The sequence below is a fragment of the Zeus faber genome, assembly GCF_960531495.2.
Source record: "Zeus faber genome assembly, chromosome: 17".
NCBI lineage: Eukaryota > Metazoa > Chordata > Actinopteri > Zeiformes > Zeidae > Zeus > Zeus faber.
This window is the reverse complement of record NC_137204.1, coordinates 7,978,266-7,996,801: the sequence shown is the minus strand read 5'-3', so window position 1 is coordinate 7,996,801 and position 18,536 is coordinate 7,978,266. Positions and strand designations below refer to the sequence as shown.

General features: G+C 42.5%; 1 protein-coding gene across 2 annotated transcripts in view; it reads right to left on the bottom strand.

Moving 5' to 3' along the window:
* Positions 1-1,597: 1,597 nt before the first annotated feature.
* erbin (erbb2 interacting protein) overlaps positions 1,598-18,536 on the bottom strand; it is a 62,986-nt gene continuing 46,047 nt past the window's right edge. Inside the window, exons 11-27 of one of the 2 annotated variants that reach the window (XM_080017791.1) lie at positions 17,803-17,875; positions 15,952-16,081; positions 15,735-15,850; positions 12,239-12,308; positions 11,398-11,497; positions 9,241-9,362; positions 8,639-8,812; positions 8,156-8,326; positions 7,919-8,036; positions 7,577-7,760; positions 5,928-7,452; positions 4,601-4,744; positions 3,074-3,127; positions 2,364-2,531; positions 2,155-2,247; positions 1,920-1,994; positions 1,598-1,787 (exon numbers count right to left, since the gene is read on the bottom strand). In XM_080017791.1, the coding sequence (XP_079873917.1) occupies positions 1,680-1,787; positions 1,920-1,994; positions 2,155-2,247; positions 2,364-2,531; positions 3,074-3,127; positions 4,601-4,744; positions 5,928-7,452; positions 7,577-7,760; positions 7,919-8,036; positions 8,156-8,326; positions 8,639-8,812; positions 9,241-9,362; positions 11,398-11,497; positions 12,239-12,308; positions 15,735-15,850; positions 15,952-16,081; positions 17,803-17,875 (3,425 nt within the window). In that variant the 3' untranslated portion in view covers positions 1,598-1,679. The remainder of the gene's footprint in view (positions 1,788-1,919; positions 1,995-2,154; positions 2,248-2,363; positions 2,532-3,073; positions 3,128-4,600; positions 4,745-5,927; positions 7,453-7,576; positions 7,761-7,918; positions 8,037-8,155; positions 8,327-8,638; positions 8,813-9,240; positions 9,363-11,397; positions 11,498-12,238; positions 12,309-15,734; positions 15,851-15,951; positions 16,082-17,802; positions 17,876-18,536) is intronic. The other variant, XM_080017792.1, reaches the window with a different exon arrangement.

The following is an 18,536-nucleotide window of genomic DNA, read 5'->3' as shown; positions in this document are numbered from 1 at the left end:
TAAACCACTGAATTAATAGACTACTATTAATAGGGTGATTTCATGCAAAAAAAAGGGTTCCAATCACAGAGTGACGCTAACAGCATTTATCTTAACATGCAATTAATTAAAACAATAAAAAATATCTTGTGACCGCAGCCTAGATTGTATACGTTTATAGATTAGTTTCCAAAATGATTGATGACATTCTAAGGCTTGAAAAAAAAATAAAACAATCTGAATCTCAAAAGCAAGTTAAAAAGCCTAGGGCAAAAGTGGTAAAAACATTCGCTGTTACACAATGCAGAGAAATCTAATTTCATGGACGAAACAAACAAAAAAAAAAAACCAACCTAAATAACAGCCGTTCATATTAACTGTGACGTTTTATTACAAAAGATTTTTTCCCCCTTCAATATAAAAGTCATGTAAAACCAGTGATTACTAAAAGTCTTGTTAAAAATGCTGATTTTGCTTGTGTTGTTTTTTTTTTTCTTTTCTTTCTCTCTCTCTTTCGTATTGCTTCTAAGCCGTAATGCTAAAATGTACTGAGAGATGAGCGTCTCATCTGCTGTGAGTGAGTGAGCGAGTATTGCTTCGGTCTTGGAGTCGAGTGTCCTCCCGTGTTCAAACAGTTCAAGGTCTATGGCACTTGACAACTTTACGTCTCTCCCTGCTTCACACCAAATGCTCTGGATAGCAAATTAAATGCAAACGAGTCACTGTTTGCTCACGAATGAAGCGATGGGCCTGATAAAAATGAACATAACTTTACATGAAAAGGCAAACTGTGGTCCCTCCACCCCAAAAGAAGGTTGGATACTGAAGTCGATGCAATAGCAGTACTCTTGCAGTACTCTTGTGTTATCTGACGGCCGCCTTCGATGAGAACCTTCAGATAAACGTGAGGCCAACCCTAAAGGGCTCCGATTTAGACTTGGATCCGCGTCATTTCCTCCCCCACCCTCACCCACTACATGATTTGGTTTAACAAGGAAAGCGTCGTCCAAATGAAGGATGGCCACGGGTTTGGGGAGCCAGAGGTGAGACTCATCTTACCATCCTCACGCCCGACACGCACCTTAAATCTTCCGAGGACAAAATCAAAACAAAAAAAGAAATCGTTTTTCTACATTCATGTCAACAAAACAGCACGTCACGCTGCCCCCCCGCCCCCACCCCGTCACAGATCACACAGCCGACCCACAAGTGGTTTCAACATAATCAAAATATAAAAAGCAGTGATAAAAGAAAGGCAAATTGAATGACAAAAAGGGAGCCCTGCCCCCTAGTGGTCAGCTACAGTTCATGCCCCCCCCCTATCGAAACCAAACCAAGCGCTTGATGGAGGCGTTGATGATGACCGGGGAAACGAAAACAAAAAAACATCTGTACAAGAGAGCTCCACGATTGCGTGTGTGGAGATGAGCACGTCTCCGTCTTCCTTGATATAAAAATACTCCGAACCACAGTGATGGCCTCTTGAGGACGCATACTTCCAGATATTCGCTCGCTTCTCTCCACCCGCCGGTTCCAGTCCCCCCCCCCCCCCCCCCAAACCCCGCGCCGTCTTCGTCATAAATAGTTCCCACACGTATCCATAGACCCTTCTCTTTTGTGTACAAAAATACAAGCGCGAACCTGGACCTCTTGAGTCTCCCTCGTTGTCCGCAAGACAAAAAAACCCAAAAAAACGAGTCTTATGCGAGAATTTCTCTCATGATGATCAAATCCACAGTGCTGGGAAAGGTCTTCAGGAGGGAGACGGCATTCCCATGATCAATATTCACAAAACTGTATCCATTTGCCTGTGGGGGCAAAAAAAAAAAATAAGTATGTGTTAATAACATATATCAATCTCATATTAGATCTCTACCAAGTCTTTTGACATTGCCATCCGTCGGCGTCGTCAGTGTCTTGCTGACGTTCTGTGAAATCACCTGGATTATTTTATCGCCGGGCTGGAGGATCTTGGACGCAGGGCCCTCGGGTTGGACCCTTGTCACAAATATACCCTGGAAAGGCAGCGGAGACACCAACTTGAGTCATTTGACACCGAGGTGCTCGCGAATAAATGGCGACGCAACAATGAGAATATCTTAAAAGTATTTTTGGTTGGAGGACAATTCATCTGGGTTATTTCTAGGGTTATGAAGGTCGTTAGAGGGGATATACATTATCGTCCGGGCGAAAAGGGTTTCCCCTTCCTGCCACTCCTCCTGATATACTGAAACCCAGCTCAGGATTCTTCTCCAACTTCACACGGATCTGAAACACACCCGGTCGCCGGTTACTCTCACTTGATAGTCATTTCACTGGCAACTAAAAGAAAGGAAAAAAACAATCTATCGATACAAAAAAAAAAAAAAAAGGTGTCCATTCACCTCCTGCTGCAGGGTGTCTTGTGGCCCGCGCGGGGGCCCCTGGGACTGCTGAGACACCTTAAGCATCAGGTAGTCGATGAGCTGCTCTCTGGAAGGGTGACGCGCCACCGGGGCCTGGCTCGTCTGAAGACGAACAGCCGCGCCCGTCTGGCCGTTCGCTAAAGGCACCTGTGTGAAGCGGAGGCGTCAAGTAAGTCATCAGTCTGAAAAATATACAATGAAACGAATACAGCCACGTGTGCAGAAATATCCACGTTTCCAAAGAAAAATAGACAAATAAAAGATCTGAAATAACGGAATATACAAATAGAAAAAAGGATACTATGCACAGGACGAGTTAAGTTTAAACTTAAATGCTGGGGCTGGGTGGCAGTGTGGCTATGTAGATAAATAAAATAACTTCTATAACTATAGGTTGACAGATGGATAAATATGAATACTGTACAGTACAATGGAGATAACAATGGGCGTCCATGTTATTACCATGTATACCTTATCACAAAATTATTGCAATGTCTCCAGTGTTATTATTGTAGTTATAACCCAGGTTGTGTACATACAGCGCGCACACACACACACACACACACACACACACACACACACACACACACACACACACACACACACACACACACACACACACACACACACACACACACACACACACACACACACACACTTTATTTTTTGTTCATGGGTTTCATGCCTACTTTTCTATGAGGGTCCATGGTGTAGCTCTGCCCTGGGGGACCAAACACTTCATCCTGAACGGGGAAACAAACGACCACATTAAACACCTCGACATAATCAACACTCCGGACAATTAGGCAGGATGGGGAAATAAAGGGAATGTGTAACTTTAAAGTCAACCTCCAATGAAAATGCTTTAGGATTTTTCATTAGTCATTAATTCAGACTCTATCCACCACTTGAATTGTGCACATCAGCCGACTTGAAAAGATACATCATTTACACGGAAAGTGAGAACATGGCAAACACAGTGTACATTGAATGCTTATAGAGAACACTAGCTAACGAGACACACGTTCCTACCACTTACCTCTGACAAACACAGTTTTCATCTCCACACACAAAGTGAAAGGTTATGAAGTGTTTCGGAAGTGTTTCTGAAGTGATCAAAAGCGGGAGTGAAGATGATGAATGAGCAGGAGAATGATTTCAAGTGACATTTAAAAAGGGAGCGGAAAATATTGTGCAATCACAGGGACTTGACCTACAGGAGCATCTATCCTGCGACAGGGCTGCTGCAGGTTGCAGGGATAAAAGGATGGTGGGATATTGGGTGTTGTGGGCAGGTTTAAAAGGGGGGCATTTTGTACCATGGCCATTAAATAATAAACGTATAACTGAGGATCTGGTCTATAGCTCCAGGGAAGCTTGGTTTAACCAACCCCCTATAATGGTCTGGTATAGCACCTTAATGGTAGATCGCTTTAATGAAGTACGCAGTCCAAATGTAAATCTCCCGAGGAAATACTTACCACAGGGTGAAAAAAGATTACCAAAATAAAATCAATGTAGTCTGCGATAAACTTAAGTGATTTTTCAACAAACCAGAAATAGTCCGATCTGTAAAAGTTGAGTTTGAAGCCGACTCTTGGAGAAATGTTGTCTTGGTACAAATATGAAGGGTTCCCCTTTTAAACAGAGCTACTTCTAAAACACTCAATAAGCGTTTAAGAACAAGACATTCGAGACGAGTCTGTCCGTTTTCCCTCTGAGAAGGTATCACATGGATTGTGGTGGTCAGATACAGACGGAGCTGGAGATCATTTCTTAAGTTTTGATGCCAATACTGGTTCTGAAGTGAAATCTACCAGAAATATGGATTCAAAGGTTATACACCACTTTCAAATACAAACGTTTGCACACTATAGAATGTTTTTTTTTTGCTGCACACAAATACTGAAGGACTTAGTTACTTAGGTATCAAAATTTGTGTTGTGTGATATTTACACAGCTGTATAAACAATTGTGATACTCATGATGGTATCGTGATGTATTGGTATATTCAATTTGGGCGCAGCTTTAATTTAGTTGCGATGTTTAAGATATACTTTTTTGAAGATCAGTGATGACTTCTCAGTTAAAAAAATAAAATAAAATAAATAAAAGGAAACAGGCATTTCCCCGACTTAAGGCGATATGAGGCTAGCGGGGTCTGGAAGCCTGGGCTTAGGAAGAGCTCTAGGGGCTAGCTACAAGTCAGTACTCACACTGAAGCCCAAGGCTCCGCAGGTCTGTCCGTCTCTGGGACTTAAGGCCAGAGCACCTTGGCCGGCATGCCTATCCCTAGAGCTGCTGTAGTGAGACCAGCTCAGCGGGGCATAATTGGAATTATAGGACGGAGACAGCATATTCTAAACAAAGGGATAACATAGAAAAGCCAACACCGACCAACACTTAAGTGGCGTCCTTCCACCAATCCACTAATGATGGCATTCAATACACATGACAACAGTTTACAGCATTAAGCACAGATGTACTGTAAATGCAAGACAAAATATTTGGGCTATAGATGAGTAAGTGAAACTGTGCATCGTGTTGCCCCTTTATGTAAAGTCACTTTATCGTTTTGAGTTTACTTGAGTATAGGAAGTGGCCATACATTCACAGCTCCCAGTTATAACATAATGATTGTGCCGATCATCGGGAAAATAACTGGATAAAATAATAATTGGATAAGACCCACTTTCACATACAAATTGAATGACTAAGGCATCAGTTTCAGAACCATCGACAGATGACGCAGAAAGTTGAAAAAGACATAACAGCTCAAACAGTGTTTCCCCTAGGATGAAGTTGTAGCAGCGGAGGTAAAGCACACATGCAAGCGGGGTGCGTACTATGCACACTCAACTCTATAATTCTTCTTCTTATTATTAATATTATTATCAGAATAAACAGCTATCCAAACTACGTATGTGTCTTCTGAAGCTTTTAGGAGTTAATACGCGTTACAGCCAACAGGTGTCCCAGTCTCGCAAGACTAAGGACCAGGAAGCACTGCACGTGTTCACGCTTGTAGCCAGAAAGCTGCCAACACTGAGCACCCGCTCGCACTACTCCCCCACAGCCTGCGGTTTGTGGGGCTGCGTTGGCAGTTCTAGGTTATAACAGGCTTTCTGTTGACTGTCTAGTTGCCGGTACCGTGCCAACAGCAATCTGCGCACAGCGATATTCACGTGAAGTTGCAGGACTGTTTTTCCTTTGGCGAATGATAATCCTGAATCCACGATCAGAATCGCTTTCTTCGTTGTTGACATCTACCTGGTACTTGTTATAATTATCTTGCTGATTATCAGGTAAGCGCAAAGTTACATTTTTATATGCTTTACTCACAGGTGTGTGAATTGACCTGGATATGAAGCATCCATAGCGAAAATAATATAATGTTACTTTCTGAAGAGAAACTGACGCTGCCAGGTGCATAGGGGAAACACTGCTCAAATTATTTTACATATGCAATGCGTGAGTGTGAGGCATTTTTCTTTAAGGGGTAAACTGGCATCGGTTAACTATTTTGGCATAGATTGCTTTTACCTTTTCCATTTTCTTGGCCTCAATGTGACGAATCACCTGGTCTCTCCAGTCAGCCGGCACCCTTCCTGCGCCAGCGCCTCCTGATCCCCCAACCGGCCCGTCAAGCAGCGAGTGCTCGGACTTCACCCGTGTGTTAGGCCTCTTGTTGGGGCTGCTGTGCTGGTAGTTGAAGTCACTAACGGACATGGTCCTCTCCGGCAGTTCATGGGGTTGTGGCCTAGCGCTTTGAGGCCTGGAGGCTCCAGGTACATCGATACTGTATGTACGTGCTGAGAGGGGCCTCTGCATGGCATGGCTCATTGCCAGCGGTCCTCTGCCAAGGGTGTGAATGTCCCTGTATGTCATGTACTCTCCTTCAGGCAACTGTATCCGCCTTGGATCTCCCATAGAGACTGTGGAGGAGCTGCTGCTCTGCCTCTGCAGAGTGCTGGCTCGAGGCGGAGCACCAGAAGATTGAAGTCTCTCTTTAGCCCACATGTCTCCAGAGGGCCTTGGACCCAAGGAAGGTCCCCTTTGCTGAGGCTGGATAGGGTAGGGAGGTGCTTGATTGCGGTTGGAATAGTTGGTGTTGGCTAGTGTGTGTTGAGGTGGAGGTTGGTAGCCTTGGTGCTCTGGAGGAATTGGGGTCCTCTGGGTCCAGAGGCCCTCTTTGGGCATGGCACTGCTTGTGTACTGGATATTGTACTGAGGGGGAGGGATACCCATGGCCATGCTGGAAGAGACTTGATATCTGCTGGTGCTGGCTGGGGGCTTAGAGGAGCTGGAGAGCAGGTCTGAGGAGGAAGCAGAAGAGCTTGGGTAGACCTGGAGGGTTTGGTCGTTAAGCAGAGAGGCTGACTTGCTCCTGACTATGGTCTGGCCCTGAGCTCCTGCCCCGACAGCAGATCCGGCCACCCGGCCCACTGCTTTGGTGTCACAGGTGTCACCATCCCCATCGACTGAGTATAGTTTCATGCCCCCATTCTCAATGTTAGTGATGCTCTGAGATTTCATCACTTGAGGTGGCGGGTACCTTTTCTCGGGGGAGAGTTCCTCTGTGCTGCGAGACAGAGACATGTCGCTGCTGCCCGTCAGACCTGTCAAGACCATATGCATTGCAGATGTTTCTGCTCTTAGTGGTGACACTGCATGGCCCTTGTTCCCCATGCTATTAACTTGCTGGTTTCCATTTTCTAAATGGTCCACATTGTTATTGCTATACCCTTGCTTGTTAATCAAGTCCTCATTGGTTATGGAACAGTTCTTGGTTTTGTCTAAGCCGTCAAGTTGAACCATGTTATCAGGCGGAAGCTTGGAGACATTCATATTGATCTGATCCCACTTGGTGTAGGCTTCCTCCATGCCGTTGTTAATACCTTTCTTGATGAAGGCAAGTCTCGACTCCATGGAGAGGTCATAGTCTTCCATTTTCTCTGGCTGAGTTTGCTGGGACTTTAGTAGGGCTTGCAATGACATGTCTGAACCATTGCCATTGTGGAGGAGAGGAGTGGTCTCTTTATGCTGATTCATATTCTCGTCTTCTTGCCTAGGACGGAAGCAGCAGGGCTATTTGTTATGTGAAGAAACCAGGGTGTAAATAGGAATAGGAATGTATCAACATTTAGTGAGACTAACTTGGTATCATGACCAACTGAAGAAAGGTAGTTCACCTGCTCTTGGGTAGAAAGGGCATCTTTGCTTCTTTCTCTGGGGTGCAAAGGGAGTTGTCCTGACTGCTGTCTGTAGTCAGAGAGACGGAGTCGGACATGCGCGATGGTGATGAGCAGTTACTGTTGTTCTGATTGCTGTTGGCCACTGTGTCATCCAACAGGGAGTCTGCATCTTTTCCATCATCTGTCAATCCAAATTAAAATAACCGACAGTTTACTGTACGTTTAACATAGCAACGTTTTTGCCATATTACGACTGAAAGACATTGGGCCCATTCGATGACAGAAGAAAACCTAAGTACGACTGGAACAAATAAACAAATTAATAAAAAACAGTGGTACCTTTTTTGTCCTTGCTTAGGGTCACAACTTTAGGCTGGTTGATGGAGATCTCGATGAGAGGGGGCCTCATCTCTGCTATTTTCATCTCCTCCTCTTCATCGGACAGGTCCTCAGAGTCCTACAGACAGACAGCAGTCAAGCTCTCAGGTGCTCACTTCACTTGAAACCTTGTAAGTAATATTACAATCGTTTGTGAGATTATTAATCATTTAGGTGATTCAAATAGTGCCTTTGTACCTCCAGTGTGTCCTCGTGGTTCATCGTGGAGGTCTCTGAGCATTTAAGCGAGGCCTTCTGAGTACTGTAGGACTCAGAGTTGTCCATGGATTTAGGTGCTGTGGAGCTCTCGACTTGGGAGTTAGGATCCATCTCCATTGCTTTGCCATTGGCACATGGAGCCTCGATCACCTAAGCACAGTTGTCAAGTTTAAAAAGAGATGTGCCTTCTTTCAATAAAAAAAAAACAACCCCAAAAAAACCCCTTGTTTTCATGCAATTCTAAACTAGCTATAAAAACACAATTGACTTGCCAGGTAGGCCGACTTTCACAGATTACTTTCTACTGAATTAGTACAACATAGAATACTAGATTACCATTGAAAGGGTATAATGAATGCAGTATACTGTTGTTTTATGGTTGTAAGTGAGGTAGAAGAATGCAAGAGATGAATCTTAATCCTGTAAGGTGGTGCTGTTTGTTAATAACAAAATTATATTAACCTTGACGCCCACATCCTGCACGCCAATATGGTTGCGCTCGTTCGACCTTGACTCTTTTCCCGACTCGTCACTCGACTCGTCTTCTTTAAGTCTGTGAGCCACTGACTGGGCAGTCTTCACCATGTTCTTCAGTTCGTCTGGGTATGGGGTGGGATAGCGCTTCAGGTTTCCCTCCTGGGAGAGCAAACACATGTACACATTGCGGATTCAAAACATGGCTTGAATGTGCCAGTGCACGGTGAACCGGAAGCAGGAGAGTCAGACAGACAGCTTAGAGGACAGCATCACCCAAGATCACACCAGTGGGACATAGGAGAAAGAATAATTGGTGCAGAAGGTTTTTCTAATGAGCTCCTGCTGTTTCTTATATATCCTGCACATTGCTTATGGTTAGCACGGACAGTCGTGTTCAGTCGATACCATGCAAACCAATTTTAACACAGCATATTAACCACTTACAAGATTACAGGAGGCAGGAGGTTTTGTTAGTTATGGGACCTCGGTACAATTGGTGACGAATAGAGGTTCTATTTTCAACCTTTGGCCTTATTCGGACAAAAAAAAAAAGTGACGTATAAATGAAGTGAATGAGTAATACTAACTCGAGGCGGCGTCTCCCTTTCGTCCTTGTCCTCGTCACACTCGAAGGCGACCTGCGCTCGCTGCTTGCGCTGCTCCTCCCAGAGGGAAGGGTTAAAGCTCTCCGAATCCGAGCTGGGAATGTCTGCAGAACGGTACAAGAACCGGCTATGTCACACAATGTACAGTGTTGAAAATAAGTGGCTGCATTGGAAGTCATTGCTGTTTTCAGTATGTTCAAAATGGGTGCTGGTAAAATGGGTTGACCAAGCCTGTTGTGTATGCAATTTGGGACATTCACCTGAAGATGGAGCCCAACTCACATGAGGCAGGGAAGTCATGGGTCCCAGAACAGAGTTACAAGTCAACCGCACAGCCTCTTGCTTACGAAAACAATACAAGAGCCTTTTGTCGTTGAGTAACCAATTCACTATTCTACTAAAACAAAATCAAATAACACTCTACTATGCACAGAACGCAAGGAGAACGAGACCATCTGAACAATGAAGAGATACAGACAAGGATCCAATACAAAATATATCAAACTATTGCCTTTGACATTTGATTTGACCTATTCTCAACTATATAGACTCTCTTATAGCCAACAAATAATTGAAAAGATAATGAGAGCTAAGTTCTGCAAAGGAGAATTATAGGTCCAAGAGTAAGTCGGGGAATCTTGGCGACAGACAATTATTCTACACAGAACCGAATTGACTGGGGTATGGCAGGAGTGCCATACAGTGACTCATACAGCTGATAACAACATCCAAATACAGCCTACCTCAGATTAAGTGTTTCTTTATAGCTATATACTTTATTCCCACTATGGGTCTAACGTGAATTATGTAAATTTAAAACTTCCAGATTATAGCAATGCTTAGCCTCCAACTTTCTCACTTTCCTTATCCATCATTGTCATCATTGACATCATTCTCTGACATCTGCACTCGCCATTTCTCCGTGTCACACCACTTAAGCTTGTCAGACAAAACCATCATCAGGATTATTGTTGAACTGAAATCAACAGAGGGTTGTGGCATGGGCGGCAGTGTTGTGCGGTGCATCACGACCCCACCTGGCATCCAGATGGAAGCTTGTTAATGTAAAAAATAAATAAAAATAAACAGCGAGTCGCCAAATATGTACAGGGTTCATTTTTGCATTAAAAAAGGAAATTCAAGTACCTTTTGAAGCACTATTTGTTTCCTTTTTCAAGGACCTTCATGGACGCAAAACAAATATAATAAATTTTCAATGTGATCTTTATTACTTTAAATATGATATCATCTTCAGTCCCACACACACACACACACACACACACACACACACACACACACACACACACACACACACACACACACACACACACACACACACACACACACACACACACACACACACACACCTCGTTGTCATCTGCTTTTATAAGTGTCTATTTCCAACCATGCTGGATTAAAGTTACATTTCCTATGGTGAAAAAGCGATTCTGGATTTTTATATTATATTATTTATAATTAATTAATTAATTACGTTGCATTTTGAATAACAAAACCAGGGGGAATATCACAGGTTTTCAATGATGGTGTTTTTTTCAAGGGCTTTCAAGAACTTTAGTGCAAAAGGGGGCTGTCTTCAAGGTGTTTCAGTGCTTAAACTTCTGGGGATGAAATCGGTGCCAACATGACTTCCACTTCAATAGTCTGAATGTGTGCGTTTAAATGTGCATGTGTCAAAGATCCTGCAGCCGACGCCACCATGAGGTGGGGGCCGATGTAATAGCAAACCTCGCTGAAACCAACAGGTGCGTGACACGAAAGCGGCCTCCTCGGATAACAAAGCGCCCCCCCCCCCAACAGTGGACATTCCTTCTTTCTTAGGATTGTATGATCTCAAAATAGAGTAAGACAACCAGCAAGTATAGTAGTGATTAAATGCCATTAGAGCACTAATTTAAAAAGCGCGTTGGGTAGCCTCGGGTGTTCATTGCAGACTCGCTACAAACACGGTGCATCCAAACACAAGGCAGGCTTCAGTTTCATTCAAAGTATTCAAAGTGAAACCAACCGGTTTGTCAACCCGGATGGAACTTCAGATGCTTGAATAGGTCACAGAAGAACAAAAAGCAGAAGGAAAAAACCAGAAGAAAACCACGAATCCGTCACAAATCGGGTACTCACACTCCTCGGTCCTTGTTTGCTGTGGGAACATGTAGTTTGTGAGCACGGTTTTGTGCGTTTCCTGATCTTCCTCCTTCTGGAGTGGGATAAGGGGCTTAGACTGAGGGAAAGATAATAAAATAAAAAGATAAGGAAAAAATACATGTGTTCTGCAACCACAGGCATTTCTTAAAGAATAACACAAAAAAATGCAGTGATTATCTTTGGATACTCTATTGGTTACGCAGTTATATATACACACACATAAATATTGCATACTTGCATTTATGCTCCAAAAATCATAACTAAAAGTATTACGTTGTAGAAATCACCTCATTCACGTCACATTTAAAAGGGCCTTTGTTATTCATGGTGCTATTACCTGCATCAACCCAAAACTCAGTGGGGGAAAAAAAACGAGTAATCGAGCATTTGAGTGAAAATATTTTCGAGGGAAGCCGCAGAAGAGCTCATTTTCAGGTCAACCTACGTCAACGCACCTCGGTCATCCCTACAGTTCACACTGTCTTACTCACCACAGAGAAGAGATGACTAATAGCGGGAAGCACATCATTTCATAATCCTAGTTTCTACTACGGGAAAGTAAATTGGCTTGACCTGAATTACTGCAAATAAACTCTCATCTTGTTGTCAACAATAAATATTGGCCCTAACTTGGAATATATGAAATTCCAAATAATGAAACAAAAGGATTGAACATAAGAATGATTCAGGTTAGTAAGCAGAGCTTCTTACAAAGTTATAGATTAATAACAACTGGTACTTTCACCTCTACTGTTAGAACTACAAGGAACACCTTGGCCCCCAAAGTGGCAACTTTCCGATCCATGTGAGCACTCACCTGGTTTTCTGAGAGCCACATAGCAGTCATCTGATTGAGCTGAGTGAAACTGTACGGAAGATTTTTCAACCTGAAAGAAACCAAACAAACAAACATCTATTTAGTCACTACACGGCCACAAACCGTCTGTTAAGAGAGCGAGAAGAACGAGGCGTCGTGGGTAGACATTAGTTTACTGATTCTGCTGAGCGTCACGACAACATTTGTTTATTAAATAACTGCATCATGTGACAGCGTTCATTTTGCCATTCCAGAATGAAATTCGAGGATTTTCAAGTACTTTTTAAAGCACTACTTTACCCATTTTCTAGGATTTCACACAAAACAAACTTAATGCCTTTTTCAATGTGATCTTTTATTAACTAAAATATAATATATTCTTAGTTTCATTGTTGATAGTTTACATAAGTATACAGACAGGGACAAATTTGTTGGTACCCTTCGACAAAAAAAAAGAACCCACAATTTTCTCTGGAATAACTTGAAACTCACGAAATTAATTGACATGCATCATTGTTTATTCCATATTTAATATAAATCAGACTTTGCTTTTGATTTTTGAAGCCACAGAGTATTTTATGGCATGGACAAAAATGTTGTTGCACAACCTTTAGAGGCAATCACTGCAATCAAGCGATTTCTGTAGCTCTCAATGAGACTTGTGCACCTGTCAACAGGTAGTTTGGCCCACTCCTCCTGAGCAAACTGCAGCAGTTTGCTCGTTTGATAAGATTCGGATCAGGGCTCATACAAGGCTACTTCAGAATAGTCCAATGTTTTGTTCTTATCCATTCTTGGGGGCTTTTAGCTGTGTTTTGGGTCATTATCCTGTTGGAGGACCCATGACCTGCCACTGCGACAGAGCTTTCTGACACTGGGCAGTATGTTTCGCTCCAGACTACCTTGATAGTCTTGAGATTTCATTGTGCCCTGCAGATTCAAGGCACCCTGTGCCAGACGCAGGAAAGCAGCCCACAAACGTAACAGAGCCTCCTCCATGTTTCACAGTAGGTATGGTGTTCCTTTCTTTGAAAGCTTCATTTTTTCGTCTGTGAACATAGAGATGATGTCACTTGCCAAAAAGCTCCAGTTTTGACTCATCTGTCCAAAGGACATTCTCCCAGAAGCATTGTGGCTTGTCAATATGCATTTCAGCTAATTCCAGTCTGGCTTTTTTATGTTTTTCTTTCAAAAGTGGAGTCCTCCTGGGCACTTCTTCCATGGAGCCCACTGTCACTCAAAAAGCGACGGATGGTGCGATCAGACACTAATGTACCTTGACCTTGGAGTTCAGCTTGTACCTCTTTGGAAGTTGTCCTTGGCTCTTTTTCTACCATTTGCACTATCCTTCTGTTCAATCTGGGGTCGATTTTCCTCTTGCGGCCGCGTCCAGGGAGGTTGGCTACAGTCACATGGACCTTAAACTTCTTAATAATATTTGCAACTGTAATCACAGGAAGTTCAAGCTGCTTGGAGATGCTCTTGAGCCCCTTTAACATGCTTGTCTATCATTTTCTTTCTGATCCAAGTCAACTCTCTACTTTGCTTTCTCTGGTCCATGTTCAGTGTGGTGCACATGATGATACCAAACAGCAGAGTGACTTTTCTCCATTGAAATAGGCTGAATGACTGATTATACGATTGAAGACATGTGTGATACCATTAAAGAAAATAGTCTAAAAATCACTATAATCCTATTGTGTATAATCCTTTCTAAGGGGGACCAACAAATCTGTCCAGGCCATTTTAGAATATAATTGATCTCTTTAGCAATAATTGATCTATTTTCACTGTTTCTTTGCTTTACTCTATGAGATCAAAGGCATGCAGGAATACAGAAAATTGCTTTTAATTTCACCACTTTTCAGGAGGAATGAAGCATTGTTTCAATGAGCTGTAAGGGTACCAACAAATTTGTCCACGTCTGTATCTATTAATGTCATTGTCATCTACTATTGAAAGTGTCAGTTTCAGGGCATCCCCAGGGTTCTCCAAGTTAAATTTAAGACTTTTTAAGACCTTTTGAATACCACTTAGAATGAAAGTTAATGCCAATTTCCCGGCCATACTTGCAAAAGTATGAAGGATATCACAGTAAATCAGTATGGATTTCAAGCGATAGAAACTAATTATTTACCAAGTACTTGAATGTAATAAAACATTTTATTAGAATACTCTCGTTCATATTAAATACACAATAGCTTTGTGATGTGTGTGTGCACTCCAATAACATAAAATGAAAAAATGCATATTTGCCACATTTAGAGCCTCCACCCCTCTCCATGGACTTACATAGCGCCTTTTGGTCACAAAAGCTCCTGCTCGAACAGAAGTTAACTTGCACATTTTACACAAACTGTTTTTGGTAATAATAATAATAATAATAATAATAATAATAATAATAATAATAATATATATAGCTGCAGGCAGCAATACACAGGGTCCAGTTTAGTCGTGTTAGGTATGTATTACAGTTTTCTGAGTTTCCGTAATGCCGGGATCAGACTACACAAATTCAGGCATATTTTGTCGTGGTCAACAAATATCAACGACAAACAGGCGTCTTTACCCCGTGTAGTGTAAACTTTAATTCACCTCACCTTACGTTGCCGGTGGTGGTGAAGTGTTGTAATAATGCATCCAATAAATAATAGGACCGCGTTCTGCCATTTTTGTTTAGACTTGCTCCCATGCACTCGCAAGTACCGTAAAGCACCATGTCGTAAAATATTGGCACAAGCAGTTCTTGCGGAACGCGGCGCTTGGCGGAACGTGACCCTTGGCGAATCGCCTGTGGGCTGGACCCCCAATAAATATAGCAGCAATGCAAGGGGTCCAGGTCAGTCACAGAAATTGCACCAATATGAAAACAATACAAAAAAAGTAAAAAAAGATAAATAATGTACTGCTTCAACGTACACTAGAAACGCCCCATTAAGCACAAATAATATGTTAACTTACTCAAAACTCTTGCGAATATTTAACAGCTGCACCGCTTATTTTTGTTAGCGTTAAAAATAATAATATTTAAGAGTTTAAGTTGCCACTTACTGATGTCATCGCTCTGCTGCGCCATGGTGGCAACTGACACAGAACATAACGCAGGGAATCTGCATGTCGGGTGTGCAACCAGCTAGATCAGTTATTTATGACATTACAGTTTTTTATTTAATCATGAAAGGACATCACGAAAGGACAAGAAAAAACAGCTGAAGACTAAATTCAATTCTAAATTTCCCTGTCATCATCGATGTCGTAAAAGCCATTCTGGAAATGTTTTATTACATTACGCTTTGAATAAACAAACCCAGGGGGATTTATCACGGGTTTCCAATGGTCGTGTTTTTTCAAGGACTTTTCAAGCACTTCAGCACAAAAGGGGGCCATTGGAAAATGGCCCCTTTTGTTTCCTAGAACTTTAATTTCCCGAGGACAAAATTCAAGCACTTCAAGAAAGAACCCAGCATGCAATGGCTGATATTCAAAATGCGCTCACTTGTTGTCGCTGAGGTTGATGACCTTGAGCCTCTGCATGTCTCCCATCTCCTCCGGTAAGCACTCCAATTTATTGGAGTGCAGGAACAGCACAGTTGCATTTTTCCAGTTTCCAATCTGCGAGCGGAAAACAAACAAATAAGAAAACAGAAAAAAAAAGCATTACAACTGACCGAGGCCGGCCAACGTACGACAGCGTGCGCCATGCACACACCCACCTCCGGGGGGAGCTGTGTGAGGAAGTTGTGGTCCGCTGCAAAGGTACGGATGCTGACACACTGACCGAGGGAGGAGGGCAGGGCCTCGATCTCGTTGAAGCTGCAATCCAGCTCATCCAGGACTGTGAGCCTAGGAAAATAAATAGAAACACGTGATATTTTGGAGGGTTTTTACAAGATCGAGCAAAGTGGAATTCACAAACTTTTTCCAAAACTTTCACCGTGCATAGTCAAATAGAGAGAGGGAGGGGGGGGGAGATATTACAGTATTAACATTCGGAAAAATGGTGAGTTTGATCCCAACCGTGGTGATCGGCTACAAAGATGAGAAACTGTTTCAGTTTCTCATCACGTCCAATAAGGTCATTCTGCATAACGAAAACAAACATTGTAAATAAAAATCACAATGAAATTCATCTACTCTGAGCCAAATTTATCTTTCTTCATCCGCCAATTAATCTCCCATCGTTTCTCAAAGAACAGATTATCATGCAGAATGACTTCAGCCAACCTTCCCGGCTGCAATGGGACATCTTTCGGACTATTGGAGTTTCAGAACTGGGGCTCTGTCCCGGCTCTGTCAGCGGAGGGAACCGAGTCTGTCTGGGAGGGGCGGGGAGATGGGGAGGTGGAAACCGAAGTGCTGGTCTCGGAGAGCCAGGAAAAAAACGAAACCTCTCAGGTTGGACGTCGGTTGCCGACACAAATTGTCCAAACGATCGCATCTACAATGGAACGGACTGTCCCTTGACCCATCTATTCCGGCATTATCATGGCAAGTATGAAAGGGTGCTAGGCGGAAACGTTCCTGAATGTGGCTGCATGTGTGAATAGTGAAAATCACTTGCGGTGCTGAAAAGGTTATCCCAGTAATTTACCTACTGGGATACTACTATGTGCTATAGATGTATAGGAAATACGTGTGAAAGGGGCTATCATTTGGCCCCATATTTTCTGAAGCCACGGAATTAACAGGGGATTTGCTTCTTCTTTGCAGACATAAAACAAGGAACAACACCACAACTAGGGGCGGAGGGCACACTGAACAAACAGCTACAGATAAATCAGCATAAAAAAAAAAAGATTAGATATTTAATCAGTATGCTTAAGCTACAATCCTTGCATGGGATTATGCTAAACCATAGGCTTTTTTACATAATCTGTGTCAAAGTGCACCGCGGGTAGTGACATACGGGATAATTGACGGTGTTTGGAAACAATGGTCGACAAGCGGCTCACTCTAGAACCTAATCATCAATTGCATTAGTCAAAATCTTTATTCATTTCTTCTTCGGATCCAGGGGGTTAGATTGAAAATGTGCGTGGATTAAACTGAAGTCTAATCTTTGTGATGGATCATTAGAGATAAGAGTGAAAGGACATAATTCTGACCTCTAAGGCTGCAGCCAGCGCCTGCAAGAACACTCCAAGCATCATTTCATTTGGTGTCGAACGTGTCTCATATTCTCTTAAAATATGTCAAACTTTAGAGGTCGATCTTGTACTTCATTGCAATTTACATGAAAACTACTGCTGCAAGCAGATTTAACAGTCATAAAATTGTTGGGCTGACAAGCTGAAAACACGGCTTTCATCGTTTGTATTTTCATTCGAGTAACAGCCAGTGACCAAAAACAAACTCAAGAGAAATAACCAAAGAAGCGGATGGGACAATGGGATTTTTTTTTAAATTAGAACTTTGATCCGGTCCAAATGGCTGCATTGCAGAGGATAGGGTTCTTGATCAAGGGGGACAGGATTGAAAAAACAAACAAACAAAAAAACCCTTGTCAATCTGCCGCTTCGAGGGATTATATCACTGATATTGAATCTAATGCTGTTAACACTCACCCTCCGACCGAGTCCGGCAAGTACATCAGCTGGTTCTCGTCCACTTTCAGAGTGGTTAGTTTCTTCAGGGAGCCTGATGGGTTAAACAGGGAGATAGAGAGAGCGAGATAGAGATAGTGAGATGATTACAGAGAGCTCGGGATTGTTATTGATTAGCGCTAGCTGTGGTATGGCATTAAAGAAATATCCCCAATAGATTTTTGTTAGATTAACTCAAAGCACCATCAATCATCAATACCGTAATTGCATCGCACATAATCGATGGATAATATGTTCTTCTTTCCTGTATATCTGGCGCCACATCTGACTTCTAGTGCCACCATTTTCTTGTTGTAAAAAAGGTAATGTTGATAAATATTTTGAAAAAGCCCGCCTTATGTTAGATAACCTAAACATTAGGTGAAATTTAGCACTATAATCAATGTCAACTGTCTATTATTTACTTTATTATGTGCGCACACACACACACACACACACGCACCTTGTGTCGATTACGCACATTTTGGTATTTTTTAGTATTTATAGAGCTTATTGTGAGTAATCACCGGGTGTCATGACATTTCACTGCATATATGTATGAACGTATGTATATGTATGTGACAAATAATCTCTTGAACTTGAACTTGAACACACACACACACACACACACACACACACACACACACACACACACACACACACACACACACACACACACACACACACACACACACACACACACACACACACACACC